Here is an 18,260-nt window from a genome sequence, read left to right as displayed (position 1 = left end):
GTCAAAAGTTTTGGAAATTTCATTATTAATGGTTAATTAACGGATAATGGTTTATTACTTGTGACCAATAGGTGGCGCTGTTACCAAATTGATGTGGCGTGCTCAGTGTGAGGTGACAATGGCACACAGAAAGTTTGGTGTCAAAACACTTACCCCCAATTTCCACCAGATGCGTAACGGCTCCGCTGCGTGACAGCTCCGTGTTCCGTCGTCCGTCAATACCCACCAGGTCCGGATTTGTTGCGGAACGGCTGCGGTCATGACTGACAGCTGACGTCACGAGGCCCCATGTAATCTCGCGAATTCTGGTGTGATCGCGCGATATGTAGTATATGTAGATAATGTTGTCCTTATAAAAAGGATGTGAGGGGTCATAGATGATGGGTTGATTCTGTACCTCAATAATCAGCATTTCTTCATCCATCGTGTCAACGGGGTTAAAACTTCAACAAGCCTGTCTCCGCCCATTATGATGTTTTCAAGGTGTAGTGTAGGGAAATATGAGCGCGGTGTATTTTATTTTGAAAATTAAACGGATCTTTTATTTTGTTTCTGGCTGTTCTGTTTTGTCACTCGACTTCCTGTCCTGCGTACTCTGCCCTGTAGTGCTGCGGAGCGCTCCGGCATCCGTCAAAAATAGAAGCTCTGCGTATCTGCTCCGGAGGGCTGCGGATCGCCGGAGTCGGAACGCAGCTGTACCGCATTCAGTGGAAATACACTCATTGACTTTAATGGAAACCTATTGACTCCGCCGCCGTGCCGGAGCCGTTACGCAGCCGTTACGCATCTGGTGGAAATTGGGGGTTACAGAGATACAGCCTCAGACTCAGTTTGGCATGATTCAGGTAAATTTGTTGATGTGTTACACAATAATCATTTTGTATATCAATACTAAATCCATACCTTTTTGCCAGCATGGCTTAAAGATGATCTGAGCCAAATTTGGTGAAAATCGGACCAACACTCTAAGAGGAGTTCGAAAAAGTATGTTTTCAACATAAAACAAAATGCCGGACAGGAAGTTTGGTTGACTATGGAAAAATTGGTAGTTCTTGACATGAACAAAAGAATATAATGAGACAAGTTTCATTATAATAGGGTAATACATTCAATACATTTTTGCAAATTACTTTATAACTTTTGACCACAAGGTGACCACGAAACTTTTTGAGTACAATCAGAGCATGATGCCGAAGACACATAGCGAGTTTCGTAATGGCAATGCGTCCATAAACTATAGCATTTTATAGGTATGGTTTGATTTGGCATCGTCTAAAGATGATCTTAGCCAAGTTTGGTAAAAATCAGACAAACCATCTAGGGGGAGTTTGAAAAAGCTGTTTTCTCAAACTATTAGAAATAGTGATAATTAGAGGGAAAAAGCATTCTAGACCTTCTTTTAGACATAAACATGAGTGAAATTTTGGACAAGTGGTGACACTAGAGAGTTTGAGTTAGAGACTCCAAACTTGCTATGGTTAATGTTGAGACTATCCTCTATCTGTGTGCCAAATTACACTAATTTCCTGTGGTTCTGTGGGCTGCCATAAAGTCAAAAGCTGAAGAAACAGAACAATAAAAAATCTAATGGACACAAGAAGTGGCCCCTAAAAAAATGACACACTTTTTCTGTCTCATGGCCATGTTTTGACATTTTAGATATGAACTTTTATTGTTTTTGCATTATTATTTTATTATTTTTCAATTGTCTATCTTTTGGCTCCTCATAAATTCTCAACAAACAATTGTTCTGTCTGTATTTAGGATCAACATTTGCATGTAATAAGATGCTTTATTTTATTAAAAATATAAAATCCAGATGATCACTGATACAAAAAACCCAAAACAATTATATTAAAGTGTTTTGCTAATATTGCAAAACTAACATTAAGATTAGAGATTAATGTTCCATATTCAATCTTCACATGACATCTCACTATTGCTTGAACAACAAAAGGAGACATCTAAGCTCTTTTTGTTGTTGAACCCCGGTGAGACCGACCAAATGGACATCAGCCAAATGAACAGCTACAATATTAGATCTAGTAATGACATAAGATAATTTTTGGTCTTATTCCTGTGTAAAAATCCTTTCCAGTGTCCTCAATTCCAACAAGGGATTACAATCTAAAGACACTGTGGATTATCAATACCAGCTGAGCTCCGCTGTAATACGGTCCAAGTGAAATGGCACACACAAATCCATGGCCTAATTTTTACACTTGCTTATTTGCTGTAATTCTAATCTGACACAGAGAGTTCTGATGGTTGGTGCTTTGAGCAGTGCCACTGACCTTGCTGTTGACAGCAGCTGAGTTTATTTCTATGTGAAGATGATAACAACAAAACAATAAATTCTTTGGATTAACTCCCTTTGTTCCTGTCTTTGTGTAAATCAAATTGCTTCTCTTTCTCTGGTTGACTATACTGTGATTGGTAAAGTGTCTTTCATAAACTGCACATTACTTTAATTTCACTAGAATGCTATTAGGATATGTACATTTTAATGTTATTTGAAATTGAATTGTAATTTATATTTAATAATTACATATTTTTAATAATTGCATCCATTTGAAATAAGTAAGTGAAATAAGTGAAAACTGCAAATACACAAAATAAAAACACTTATTTATCTACTATGAACTTCTGGTTGTATTCAAAACAACAGGGAATAAAATTCAATACATACTATATATATTCTTAAGGTGTTTAAATTTTGCTGGCCCACTTTTGCTGAATGTGGGATTCAGGAAACTGGTTGTTTTATAGATGACATGTATCATTTACATTTTTAGAAAACAAAAATGAGACTGAAGTCTGGAAATTTAAGTCAGAAATTGAAAAAAATGGAAAGAAAGAGCAACAAGGAAATGCATGAAGTTCAATCTGTGAAGTTAAGACAAGATGAGAGGAGAAACATATAGATGTAGAATATAAAGCTTTAAACTATGGACAAATAAATTGTTCAAAGTAGAGACAGCATATACAACATACGGTTATCATTTTAAATGTTCCTATTGTTGATTTTTAGCCTATTTGTTTTTGCTTGTTGTGTTACAGTCACATCTCTAATATACTTTAGAGGTCATTTTTTATGTTGTTCTTTTAGTTGTTTGAAATTTCATACATGAATTGAGATGTGGATTTACACTTGATTTACTCATAACCTGTAAGTTAAATATTTTTGTTGTTTGTTAAATATGTTTGTCTGATCATGTGTGTTAATAAATAATGTGTTTTTTAATTAAGATGCAGAATAATTTTGATAAATAAGGAATGGCCCACTTTACCTGAAAATAAAAGTGCCTGGAGTATATGACCCCAAAATGTTTATTGCTATATTGTCTTGCAAATAACACTTTATATGAACTGTATTCAAAATCAAATATTAAAGCTGGACATTAAAGGTATAACAAAAGTAATAAAGAAAAATAAACATTTAAATGACACATTTTACAAAAAGTTAATTCCCCTGAACTTTACCTGAATTCATCATAAGTATAAAAAATACACAAAAAAATAAATAAATGTAATAAATAAATGAATGAATAATTAAATACATGTGTAAAGTAAAAAATAAAATAAAATAAATAAACAAAAATAAGACCAAAATATTTAGATTTTTTTTTTAATTTCACCTTATAATAATTTTTGACACAAATTTTAACATCAAGAGCAGTGTTTATGTTTTTTCTCCCTCCATAAAACAAAAGGAAAAAACTACTGAAAATACCATATTGCAATTCTATCGCAATGCTGTAGCATTAAAATTTCTTCGACTACACTATCACAGCAATCAGGTCAACTTTATACATTCTTTGTATGATTTCCTCAACTGGAATGTTGAGAAAGTTTAAATTAAAAATTGCAAATTTTTCTTCTCATGTTTCTTTTATATACATACAGTGGTGTGAAAAAGTGTTGGCCACAAAAGAGGTCACAAAACACCCCACAGCAACATCTAAAGAACTGCAGGCCTCAGATAAGGTCAGTGTTCATGACTCCACCATAAGAAAGAGACTGGGCAAAAATGGCCTGCATGGCAGAGTTTCAAGACGAAAACCGCTGCCGAGCAAAAAGAACATAAAGGCTCGTCTCAGTTTTGCCAGAACACATCTTGATGATCCCCAAGACTTTTGGGAAAATACTCTGTGGACTGACGAGACAAAAGTTGAACTTTTTGGAAGGTGTGTGTCCCATTACATCTGGCGTAAAAGTAACACAGCATTTCAGAAAAAGAACATCATACCAACAGTAAAATCTGGTGGTGGTAGTGTGATGGTCTGGGGCTGTTTTGCTGCTTCTGGACCTGGAAGACTTGCTGTGATAAATGGAACCATGAATTCTGTTGTCTACTAAAAAATCCTGAAGGACAATGTCCGGCCATCTGTTCGTGACCTCAAGCTGAAGCGTACTTGGGTTCTGCAGCAGGACAATAATCCAAAACACACCATCAAATCCACCTCTGAATGGCTGAAGAAAAACAAAATGAAGACTTTGAAGTGTCCTAGTCAAAGTCCTGACCTGAATCCTATTGAGATGCTGTGGCATGACCTTAAAAAGGTGTTTCATGCTCGAAAACCCTCCAATGTGGCTGAATTACAGCAAGATGAGTGGGCCAAAGCAAGTTATTCATTGCAAGTTATCGCAAACGCTTGATTGCAGTTGTTGCTGCTAAGGGTGGCCAAACCAGTTATTAAGTTTAGGGGGCAAACACTTTTTCACACAGGGCCATGTGGGTTTGGATTTTGTTTTCCCTTCATAATAAAAAACTTCATTCAAAAACTGCATGTTGTGTTTACTTGTGTTATCTTTGATTAATATTTAAATTTGTTTGATGATCTGAAACACTAAAGTGTGACCAAAAAATGCAAAAAAAATCACACCACTGTATATATAATATATGTAACGGTCCACACTTCATATTCCATCCCATTGAATAGCTCATGATCCATGCACAGAAGGGAGATGAGAGAAAGCAATAAAAGAGAGAAATAAGTAACAATGTGTGCAATGCATAAGAAACAGAGCCTTTATGCAAATTCAAATTAGTGTAAAGCAGTAGCTCAGTGACTGTTGATATAGTCAGCTTGGCACTGCATATGTGCAGGCATGCATATGTGAATTAATTTTAGACTCTCTCAATTGATTGGCCATCTGCTTCCTCTGATGTGAGGCTGCATAATCAGAATGGTGAACAAATCAGGAGGCTTGACTCACACTGCAGTTTGCATAGGCAGCCACTAATGCAGTGCACTTATTACTGAAATTATTACTGATGCATATGGCTGACCTGCCCGTATTATTAAGTGCTATTTCTGTGTATTAAAATCGACAAATGCTGTATTTTTGTTAATGCATTTGTGCATGATTAACTGCATGACATTGCACATTAATTAAATTCTTGAACAAATGTGAAAATTCCTCTATTTTTAGCAATTGTTATTTTGACTACACTGATCATGAGCGCCAAATTACGATTTTATTTTAAAGGGTGCCATCTAGTGACGATGTGGTGGCAACTACTAAATGCAATCCCTCTAAAAACAGTCTTTTTTTATAATTGAAATGATTATTACTTATGTATAATAATAATAATCTTTCTAAAAAATAAATTATGTAAAATGCATGATTTCTAAATTAAATAAATAATTCAATACACATACAAAATAGTTATATATATATTTAATATATAGAGAAAATGTGAATATATAAAATAAATAAAATGAATATTTGTGTACACTTTACATCAAATACTTTTTAATATTGAATTAAATAACTTGTCTAATAAGAATAACAATAGGTTTTTTTTAATTATGGATAAATATAAAAAATGCAACAAAAATGTTCTAGCTTTAATAATAGTTCAGGTACAAAGGATCATCATTTCTTTTCTCCATAATTTAAAAGTTATGCTGAGTTTTCAAGTGGATCTGGTCAGGGTCAGAAAGATGGTTTAATGAAACACAATGCAGAAAGAAATAAATCATTGAATTCATCGGCAAGAGAGCAGTTATAATGAATTGTTATTTCCAGGGGCATTTAATGACATGAGGGCAAGTGAAAAAAATCCATAATGGTCCAAAGACATAATATAGCATCCACTTCTCATTTGCTCAGGAGGGATGGAGAGGAAGGTCACTGCATGCTAGACTAAGTGCAGAGCATGCTATATTGTTGCTGTTGTTTTTTTCTATTCTGGTTATCCATTTATTTGTGACCAAGATAGCTTTCGTTTTTTTTCTTCAGATTTCATATTTCTTTCACAAGTAAAATGTGCACTGTAGTAACAATAAACAGAAAACATTTCAAGAGCACTGAACTGTCTATGAAATACAATGTGACACAATGAAGAACTCTATTTATGTGATAGAAAAATGAAAATATCGTTGTAAAGAGCAATGGATATTTTCCAATATGATAAGAAATTACACCTAAGTATCCTATAGCCACATATCCATACATTACACAGTAATTATAGATTTATCACTGAAGAGGACAGATTTTCTGCTAATTTAATTGCCATTCACTTTTATTTGCACACTAAATGAAATGCTCTTGTTATCAACATTAATAACTGAAAGTTTATGGATTATAGTTCATATTTGGAACATTCTATAGAATTGGTCTTTTTTGACAAATTGTACACATTTCTAATTGTGCAGTTAATTCTCATATTGTATTTTCATAAAGTTTTGGAATATTTGTCTTCTCCCCAAATGTGTCACTACTGAAACACAATAGGCTAATATATAATTTAACTACTAATATATAATTAACTTCACTTAAAAAAAATAATTAATTAATTCAAAAGATACTTTTAAAAACAACAATGGAATTAAAAGCAAAAATGAATTCAATATTATTTTAATAAGTTGAAATTTAGGGGTTAGTGTTTGGGACAGCCACCCCCCATTAGAAAATACCCAATAAATTACAATTTTATATATATTAAGCTGATATTTTAAATATTATTGTGAGTTTCAATAGATAATAAAAGGATCTAAACATCTATGATTTGAGTACTTAAATGCTTTTTAAATGTGTCTTTTGGTTGTGGCACAGCATTTTGCACGGCCCATATGCAGTATGGTGACTAAGTAGTTTGTGGACTAAACAACTAGATGGCAATGAAAGTCAAAAACTGAATAAAAGAAGAGTAAATGAAAAGAAGGTTTCTTTATTTTTAGTATCCATGCAATTTATTTAGTTAAGAATTGTAGCACTGTAAAACTAGGTTTTATACAACAGGGTGTTTCCTTTAACTTGAGGCACATTTGTGACCCTGGAGCACAAAACCAGTCACAAGGGACAGTTTTTAATATTATACTAATATGAATAAATAAGCTTCCCATTGATGTATGGTTTGTTAGGATGGGACAATATTTGGCCAAAATACAACTATTTTAATATCTGGAATCTGAGGGTGCAAAAAAAATTTAAATATTGAGAAAATCACCTTTAAAGTTGTCCAAATTAAGTTCTTAGCAATGCATATTACTAATCAAAAATTAAGTTTTGATATATTTACGGTAGGAAATTTACAAAATATCATCATGGAACATGATCTTTACTCAATATCCTAATGATTTTTGGCATTAAAGAAAAATTGACAATGTATTTGTGGCTATTGCTAGAAATATACCTGTGCTACTTAAGGTTTTGTGCTCCAGGGTCACATTTATGTCCCAAAGATTTTTACCTGAAAAAGGTCTACAGCCCTTGCTGTAGTTACCTTTGAAACCACAAGATGACACTATTTCCTAAAAAAAATAATAATAATATTCATGACTACGCACTAACAGTCGAGTGCAACTTTCAGGACAATGCTCGGATCCACCTATAGTGAATTTAGTTGTGTTTACGCTAGCTACTTTATATTATCACTGAAGTTCATTTTTAATTTAATCTGAATATAATAGAGCAAGTTTATTATCTCAAACGATTTGAACCATTCCCCATCCTAATTTGCTACAAGGTACCGAAAGCCGTATTTTAAGCCCAGTTCCAGCTCTGTGTGTTTAAATGCTGCGTGCCATTATGAGCTCGAGACACGGTGACGTCAGCGCCGAAACACAGAACTAAACAAGCCATTTTCAGCAGCGTGAGCCTCTGACGGAGCGCTCGGCCTGCCCTGACCACTTCTGATAGTTACCCAGCGACTGATCCTGAGCGCTTTACTCGCTGTTCTTCTGTCACTGACCGAGTCTCTCTGAAGAGCATCGCACACAGACGGAACGCTCAAAAATGTCCGAGAAGCCGGAGGCAGATTCGGAGGGCAGCTGGTACGGAGACGATTTTGAGAAGATTGACTGCTTAGGGATTACCACCACCGCACGGCGGGATGACTTGGGAGAGAAGCGGCAGATGAGAGACTGGGAGGACGAATCAAGTGAGGAGAAACAGTTTTCCAGCCATCCCGAAAGCGACCGGCAACCGCTCCCTGTTGTCATGGAAACTGCGTCCACAGGTAAGATGGTTTTTATGTACGGCGTCATATATGTAATGCTTTGAAATACATCGGTGCTTAACTTCTCTTTCGACCAGGGCCTGGTTATATCAGGTAGCAGCTACCTTGCCTCAGTGGCTCGCTCTGCCTGGAGTGGAAGTTTTATTGAAATTAGGGATGGACATCGTACGGAATTTAATTCTTCTCGATTCTTTTAGTACTTTCGAGAAAGAAATAAAAAAAAAATCAAATTTCAGTAAGACACAAGAAATTAATTTATTTAAAAAGACTTTCTAGAGGTAGCAAATGTTATTTTCTAACTATATTATTGATTAATAAACAAAACATTACTGATTATAATAAATATGATACATTAAAAACATATTTTCTACACAATATTGGCAATAATGTCTTATACATATGTATAACAACCAGTCAGGATTTGTAATTGGCTTGCAGTTGAGGTCAAAAATTACATCCCCCTTTCAGAATCTGCAAAATGTTATTTTACCAAAATAAGAGGGGTCATACAAAATGCATGTTGTTTATTTAGTACTGACCTGAATAAGATACTAAACATAAAAGATGTTTACATATAGTCAACAAGAGAAAACAGTTGAATTTTTTAAAATTACTAAAAGTTTACATCCCCTTGATTCTTAATACTGTGTGTTTACCTGAATGATCCACAGCTGTATATCATTTAGGTCTCACAAATTATTTGGTTTTCCAGCATTTTTGTGTATTTATACCCTTTCCAACTATGACACTGAGGACAACTGAGGGACTCATATGCAACGATTACAGAAGGTTGAAACGCTCACTGATGCTCCAGAAGGAAAAACCATGCATTAAGAGCTGAGGGGTGAAACTTTTTGAATGTGAGGATCAGGGTAAATTTAACTTATTTTGACTTCAGGGAAATATGTAACTATCTTCTGTAGCTTCTGATTGGCAGTACTAAATGAAAAAATATTATATTTAGGCAAAATAAGAAAAATGTACATCTCCATTCTGCTGAAAAGTTTTCACCCTCAGCTCTTGATGCATGGTTTTTCCTTCTGGAGCATCAGTGAGCGTTTGAACCTTCTGTAATAGTTGCATATGAGTCTCTTTGATGTCCTCAGTGTGAAAAGATGGATCTAAATCATACAGTCATTGTTGAAAAAGTTCAAATACACAAAAATGCTGGAAAACCAAAGAATTTGTGGGACCTGAAGGATTTTTCTGAAGAATAGCAGGCAGTTTAACCGTTCAGGACAAACTAGGGACTCATGAACAACTATCACTAAACGAAAAAACACAGCTGTGGATCATTCAGGTAACAACAGTATTAAAAATCAAGGGGATGTAAACTTTTGAACCGGGTCATTTTTATAAATTCAACTATTGTTTTCTCTTGTGGACCATATGTAAACATCTTTCATGTGAAATATCTTATTCAGGTCAGTACTAAATAAACAACAACATGCATTTTGTATGATCCCTCTTATTTTCGGTAAAATAATTACCGTTTTGCAGATTCTGAAAGGGGGATGTAAACTTTTGACCTCAACTGTATGGATAAGCAAGGGTAACCGTTTTTGGTTGATTTCGATTTCTGATAATGATGTAAATAAAGTGTTACCATAATTCATAGTCATACATTACAACATATCATAAAGAAACTGCAAATGCAAAATACTGTGTAAGTGAGATATTGTATAACTAGCTCTTTCCCCTTCAACTGCTGTTGTCATTTTTTCATTGTGTCTCTGCTGCTTTTCAGACCAGACACTTTACAGTAACCTTTACAGGTTCTTTACTGCATAGAGATCAATACTTGACATTGCCATTTGAACATCTCACAGGCTTGGATCGAAACTCTGTTATATGACATTATGCTACTACTGTAGATAGACAGAGCTATTTAGACTAGTCGTGGTTGTGGTCGATTTTTTTCTCTTAGTGAGATGAGATTGTAGCCCCATTTCTATAAAACACCAGTCTAAGATTAGTCTTTACAACCAGACAAAAATATAAGAAATAAGTATACTATATGCAGTAAGAAGCTTTTTCAGGTTTGCACGTCTCTTAAACCTTTAGATCTTTGTTGTGACATTAGAAATGTTTTCTATTTCAATTGTAGTGTTAGACAAGACTGCCTTTGTGTGTTTGATGTGTTTGATCTCAAAGCTGTAGACTAGTGAGTGAAAGTGATATTATGTAATAGTCTTTCACGTGGATCTCAGAAAGATGGAAAGGGTTATCAGTAAGTAACAAACAAATAACCTAATTAGGAGCTATAAAACAGTAAGCTAATGTGGAAATGGTATTAGCTGATCAAATCATCATATAGTGCAGGAGTAAAACAGCAATAAAATGGTTCAACTGCAAGCTTTTTGTTTTTGATTGACCAAACAGAAGGAGATTTGGTACATTTTCACTTGAGTAATACCCTTTTCAATATCAGAGACTGCTTGCCCAGATTCAGAACTACTGGATACGAGGTTCAGTGAGGTTTCCTGTGGTCACTGTAAAATTTACTCAACTAAAGCACTAATAAACGAGCTTGAATTAGTAAACGTTTTCTTTTTACATGCATCAAGATTTGTAGAAGAAATGTGTGTATTTGAATCACCAGATTTACATTTACAAGCGAATGAAATTTAGAGTCCTCTGGTAAAATCCTCTTAGACTGAATCTCTCATTAGCTGAATGACAGCCAATCCCTGTGCTTATTGAACCACAGTACTGACTCTTAGAGGATGTGATACTTGGCCTTTTGGATCACATTTAGAACACATTGTTAATGTTAATAAAACTCATTCTTAATGTTGACATGAACACGATTTGAGGCTGATTCTGCAACGCATTTGACTTCAAGACTTTTATGCATGTATAATTTAGTGGACAGAAATGAAACATAACCTCTGACAGAATGCATTTAATGTGAATGCATCCTCTTTTTGATAACCGATAAGTCGGAGCAGAGCAAACACATTGTAAAGTGTTTGGGTGTCATTTGTTAACATTAGTTAATGTATTAACTAACATGATTTAACAACGAACAATAGATTTATTATACTATTTATTCATCTTTGTTAATGTTAGTTAATAAAAAATACTGTTATTCAGTGTTTGTTCATGTTAGTTCACATGACATTAACTAATGTTAACAAACACAACTTGTGATTTTAATGATGCATTAGTGAATGCTGAAATTAACATTAATCAAGATTAAAGGATAACTCTTGCCAAAATGCAACCTGGGCTGTTTTTTTTACTGTAAACGAGACAAACTTATATCTAAAAGCATAATTACGACAAACGAGCCGTTTTTGAGATTGACCGTGATTTCGTTTTGTGGTCAGTGGCCGGTGAATGGGAGTACTAGGGGCATACATTTGTCTTGCCAGTCAAGAGGTGTCGATCTCCGAGTGCGAGGATGGATAGCTCCTAAAGCATATTTCCAAATAAATGCACGGCTAATTCGTTGTTTTGTCGCAAGTGAAAAACAATATTAAACTTCTAGTTGTAAAAAGAGCCTCATATAAGCCTAAAATTTCGTCCTATGGAGTCCATTCATTCGCATTCGGAGATCGACACCTCTTGACTGGCAAGACAGCTGCGAGCGGAAACCCAAACAGTGAAAGTGAGTTGTTCAAAAACTTTCTTTTTAGTAAACTCTGTGTACACAAACAATGTTCTCAATACTCGAGTTCATGTGTAGAGACCCAGGCGATACTTCAAGCAAAGTTTCATGGTGTGTCGAGCCTTCTTAGTGTTGTAAAAATATCGATTTTGATGCGCTCAAGTGTATGCCCCTAGTACTCCCATTTACCGGCCACTGACCACAAAACGAAATCACGGTCAATCTCAAAAACGGCTCGTTTGTCGTAATTATGCTTTTAGATATAAGTTTGTCTCGTTTACAGTAATAAAAAAAACAGCCCATTTTGCATTTTGGCAACAGTTATCCTTTAATAAATGCTGTAGGAGTATTGTTCATTTTTACAATGCAGATAATCTTATGTCTTTCATCATGAACATATTTGACCCTGGACCACAAAATCAATCATAAGGGCCAATTTTTTCAAATTAAGATTTATAATATGCTCTCCATTGATGTATGGTTTAGTAGGATAGGGCAATATTTAGCCGAGATACAAGTATTTTAAAATCTGGAATCTGAAGGTGGCAGAACATCTAAATTCGGAGAAAATCGGTTTTAAAGTTGTCCAATTGAAGTCCTTAGCAATGCATATTACTAATCAAAAATTTAAGCTTTGATATATTTACAGTAGGAAATATACAAAATATCTTCATGGAACATAATCTTTGCTTAATATCCTTATGATTTTGGCATGAAAGAAAAATCGATAATTTTGACCCATACAGTGTATTTTTGGCTATTGCTACAAATATACCCATGCTACATAAGACAAACTTGGTATTTTCCTCCTGTTCTTATATAGCAGTTTTCTCTACAAACAGTTCACCAGTATTGAACCACAGTATATAAAGAATATCTTTCACAGCTTCCTTACCGGCAACACTATTGATTTCAGGCATATAATGAGCAATTATATATCATGTATACGTTGTGTACTAGAGAGACCCCACTGTGTTGTCTTTCGTGGTGCCCTGATCAGAAATCAGAAAGCCTTTTGAGTTATATACAGACAGGCTGCATTGTTTTTAATGTCTTCGCTTCAGTGAATCGTGGTTCATTAGGGACACTGGAATGCAAGTTCACTTTCTTCTTCACACACATACAGAAAATGTTGTTGGTTGCAGGCTATCACATGGGCATCAATTACTAAGAAACATAACAAGATTGAAAGAATCTATTTCCATTTGCGGTAATACATTTGCCTCATTAGCATTGACTCAGCACTTGCTGTGAAGATTTTAAAATGCTTTCTATACTGATATTCTACAGTGAAGTAATTAAAGGGATAGTTGACCCAAAAATTAAAATTCTGTCATTAATTACTCACCCTCATGTCGTTCCAAACCTGTAAGACCTTTGTTCATCTTCAGAACACAAATTAAGGTATTTTTGATGAAATCTAAAAGCTTTCTGAGCATGCATAGACAGCAACACAACTGACACAATCAAGGCCCAGAAAGATAGTAAAGACATTGTTAAAATATTCCATGTAACATCAGTGGTTCAACCTTCATTTTATGAAGCTACCAGAATACGTGTCTTTGCAGGCTTCTGCATCAGCAGCACCACGCACATTCGTCGTAGTACTCTTGTGAACAAGCATCAAAGACTGACACGAAAGAGAGGAAATTGTTTAATAAAATCATTATTATTATTATTTTATTTTATTTTTTTACACACAAAAAGTATTCTCATAGCTTTATAAAATTCAAGTTGAACCACTGATGTCACATGGACTATGTCTAAGCTCTTGGATTTCATCAAAAATATCTTAATTTGAATTCCGAAGATGAACAAAGATCTTTGGAATGGGTTTGAAATGATATAAGAGTGAGTAATTAATGACAGAATTGTAGTTTTTGGGTGAGCTACCCCTTCAAAATCACATTATATAGTATAATTTTAAAAATGTTACTCTATAGTGCTCCAGACTGTTGACATAAATTTTTTGTGAACATTTTAAACATGTCTAAACAACATCTAAATAGGATACATTTACTTGAGAAGCGAATTAGCATCATGCTTAAAACAAGAAAAACCATTGCCAGTGAAGATTTTACATTTAAAAATACTAACTGTAAGAAAACTGAAAAGGCATTCAGGTTTCATCAAAAGAAAATAGTACTTCATTGAGTGCAGACTAAAAAGAGAGCCCAACCTCCAGTATTTAGCATTTAAATACAATATTGTTTGTCTAGTTTTCATATTTGTGACCCTGACCCAAAAACCAGTCATAAGGATCTTTTTTATTGATTTTTAATCAATATTTGGTCGAGATACAACTATTTGAAAATCTGAGGTTGCAAAAATATCAAAATACTGAGAAAATCACCTTTAAATTTGGCCAAATGAATTTTTAGCAATGCACATTACTAATCAAAAATTAAGTTTTGATATATTTATGGTAGGAAATGTACAAAATATCTTCATGGACCATGATCTTTCTTTAATACCTTAATGATTTCTGGCATAAAAGAAAAATCGAGCATTTGAAATGATATAAGGGTGAGTGATTAATGACAGAATTGTCATTTTTGGGTGAACTACCCTGTCAAAATCACATTATATAGTATCATTTTAAAAATGTTACTCTACAGTGCTCCAGGCTGTTGACATTCATTTTTTGTGAACATTTAAAACATGAACATCTAAACAAGATACATTTACTTGAGAAGCGAATTGGCATCAGATTATGCTTAAAACAAGAAAAATTGCCAGTAAAATTTTTTTCCCATTTAAAAATACTGACTGTAAGAAAATTGAAAAGGCATTAAATGGTTTTCATCATAAGAAAATGAGTGCAGAATAAAAAGAGAGCCCAACCTTAATTAGCATATTTAAATACAATATATTGTTTGTCTAGTTTTCATATTTGTGACCCTGGACCACAAAACCAGTCATAAGGATCTTTTAAATTGATTTTTAATAAATATTTGGTCGAGATACAACTTTTTGAAAATCTGGAATCTGAGGGTGCAAAAAAATCAAAATACTGAACATATTTCACTTTTAAATATGTCCGGATGAATTCTTAGCAATGCAAATTACTAATCAGAAATGAAGTTTTGATATATTTAAAGTAGGAAATTTACAAAATATCTTCATGGAACATGATCTTTATTTGTTACCTTAATGATTTTTGGCATAAAAGAAAAATCGATCATTTTGATCCATAAAATGTATTTTTAGCTATTGCTTTTACTTTTGTTTCTATCCTTTACTAAGCATTGTGGAACATTTTCAACATGTAGGAAAAATACTAGAAACAAGCTTAATGGCCAAACATAAGGTGTGCATGGCCAATGCACTGTTTGTTGTGATGAATGAATTTCAATGCAGCGAGCATATTGCATCACAGACTAAAGCGATTATGTAAATGCTCTAAACATATGCTCATTTGTCCAACCTTACAAGGTAGATAGATTATTGTCTTCTTTTCCTGACAGATTGTTCACTATGGCATTTGACCCCAGTGATGCAGAAAATGACAGTTATGTTTAAAAAAAGTAAAGAAAATAAATTCACAACCTAATGTATTTCAGAAGCTGCTGATTCTTAAAACCACTATCAGTGGTTAGTGTCACTATGGTACTAAGTTAGTTTACAGGTAATTTGTACTTTTAGTACCATTTTCACTCTAAACCCAATATTCCTGAAGACATTGGCATGCTAGAACAGTTTGTTTTTCAGGAACAAGAGAAGTACCTCCAACAGCTGCCTCTGGCTCCCCACCTCCATCTATTCTGATGAAGAAGTAAATCTGGTGCATTCATACACATACACAAAGTAACCATGTGAAAATGTGCCTGCAGTGACTTGAAGTTGGCACCAACTCCTCCTCATGTGCCACAAACCTGTCAGTGGCATTCTGATCTTCCCTTCATTTTATCAGTCTGTCAGATGTACTTTTCTGCAGAGATATGTGCTGGTGGCATAGCAGAGATGGGTGTCTAAAATACAGCCCATCTTAGTGGCTTACAGAGCTTTTTCTCTAAAAAATAAATATGAAATTGTGGTAGACAGTTATGCTGCCTTAAAACATAACCCCTGTTATATTTACCTCCCGGTCACGTTTTGTCACTCTTGTTTGTTAAGGAAAGTTTGCAGTGTCGCTTCATCAGTGTCTTCCTGTGAAGATAGACCTGGCGCTGACCAGAAATAACACAGACTAGAGGAAGGAAGTCCTCACAATGTACTGATCTTTCTAAGCTCAGTCAGAGCTGCACAGCTAGGGAAAGAGAAAGTCGCTTCTTGCCAAAAGTAAATTACACACTTGTGTGTCAAAGGGCCAACATAATCAATATCGTAGTATAGTACATCCAAAACAACAAGTAGTGTAAGAGCAAGATCAGGGCTGAACAATAAGTAATAAGTAGTTCTGACAACATTTTTTTAAAGGGGTCATCAGATGCCCATTTTCCACAAGTACATATGATTCTTTGGGGTCTCTAATATACTTTGGTTAAAAATTCTCAATAGTAGTGTAAAAAAACACCCTTTTACCTTGTCAAAATCAGCTCTGCAAAATATCAGCTCATTTTATCGCATGGGCCCTTTAAATGCAAATGAGCTCTGCTCGCCCCGCCCCTCTGTGCTGAGGGATTACCAGCTGTAATGTTTACTTTAGTCGCATTTAGCCACGTTTAGCTGCATTTAGTCGTGTTTATCGGTGAAACTTGCCAACAAGCACATTATTAAGAAAGGCCATTTGCAAAGATGCATAAAAAACCCTTATACTCACTTCTGCTGTGGGTGAAGCTGCATCACGAATGATTCACACGAACATAGACGCATATGTAGATCGGGATCAGTGCTTTCCTTTTAAAAACGAAAGTAACGTTGTCCTCTGCCTCTTAGTGGCTCAGATGTTGGGAGTAAATGACGACTGCTATGTTTATTATTACATCCAACAACAGAACACCTCAATCACTTAATTAGAGTCTTCCTCTGCAGAGTCCACACAATGGCGGTGGTATTCAGACTGTTTCAGCTCGGTGTTTCATCACAATGACAAGAAGCTGAGAATGACCTGATTTTAAAAAGGGGATATTACTTTTAAATATTAAAAAAATACCACTGGGTGGATTTTTATCATTGTAGGGTGGTTGTGTACACAAACTGCCAACACACATTAATGTTCAAACAACATGTAAAAGTTAGTTTTGCATCCGATGACCCCTTAAATAGTTTTTTGGAGTGGCTTTTTATTTAATTAATTCCTGCTGAAAAAAAACACAATAGAAACCATCACAGAATTTGTAATGGTTTTACTGGTTATAATGGGAATTGTATAATGGACCCTGTTGGTCTCTATTGGTAATTGGTTGCTTTCTATTGGTGCCTTGTTAAACCCACTAAATCCTAATGGAATATGTCTTAAAACACACTACAGATAGTTAAAAGTTAATGGTTTTTAATGGCATTATAATATAATTCATTATAATTCCTGTGATGGTTTGTATTGTTTTTTTCAGCAGGGTAGGCTTGTTATATTTGGCTAATAGTGACAAGTCTGAAGCTGTATCGTGTATAGATCTAATAATTAACTTACTGTGGATCCTGCTAATTCTCTTCTAAGTTCTTTAGGTTTAAGCAGAGGAGTGATTAGCTTTAGTGCATTAGTGTTAGCGCCATGGATAATGCCTGACTCTTACCTAACACATCGCCAGAACATGAGCTTTACTCTGAGCTCCAGAACCTGTGCCAACAATGCAACAAACACACACCCAAACACTCACACAGCCAGTCCCTTAGGAAAATTAACCATGGTTTTATTGTAGAAACAGTGTTGCAACCATGATTTTTTTGGCGTATTGATTACCATTTACCACAGTTAGTGTAGCAAAGCCACAGTTAATTTGTGGTTACCATGGTTTAACTATAGTAACCATGTTTTTATTTTGGTTTTATTTGTAGTGGGTAATGGCTAAAAGAGAAATATATGTCTTTCTCATATCATTCAGTCACTGCAGGGACATGTTTTTAAATGTCCTTGTTCATTTTCTGTAGCCATCTGAGCTGTTTATTGGCTTCAGGTCTCCAGTGAAGTCTTCAGTGAAGCTGAAGACATATTCCTCATACAAAGCTAGTTTTATTAAGGGCTTATCATTTCACCTGATCCAGGTGTGGTTTTCACATCATCCATATCATTTTGTA

The 18,260-nt window shown here is 34.6% G+C and overlaps 1 protein-coding gene across 1 annotated transcript in view; it reads left to right on the top strand.

Moving 5' to 3' along the window:
* Positions 1-7,972: 7,972 nt before the first annotated feature.
* The window catches only part of rtn1b (reticulon 1b), a 45,157-nt gene continuing 34,869 nt past the window's right edge, over positions 7,973-18,260 (top strand). The window contains exon 1 of the mRNA XM_073852919.1: positions 7,973-8,470. Within this exon, the coding sequence (XP_073709020.1) occupies positions 8,248-8,470 (223 nt within the window). The 5' untranslated portion in view covers positions 7,973-8,247. The remainder of the gene's footprint in view (positions 8,471-18,260) is intronic.

Source organism: Garra rufa, chromosome 13, assembly GCF_049309525.1.
Source record: "Garra rufa chromosome 13, GarRuf1.0, whole genome shotgun sequence".
NCBI lineage: Eukaryota > Metazoa > Chordata > Actinopteri > Cypriniformes > Cyprinidae > Garra > Garra rufa.
This window is presented reverse-complemented; position numbering and strand designations above follow the sequence as displayed.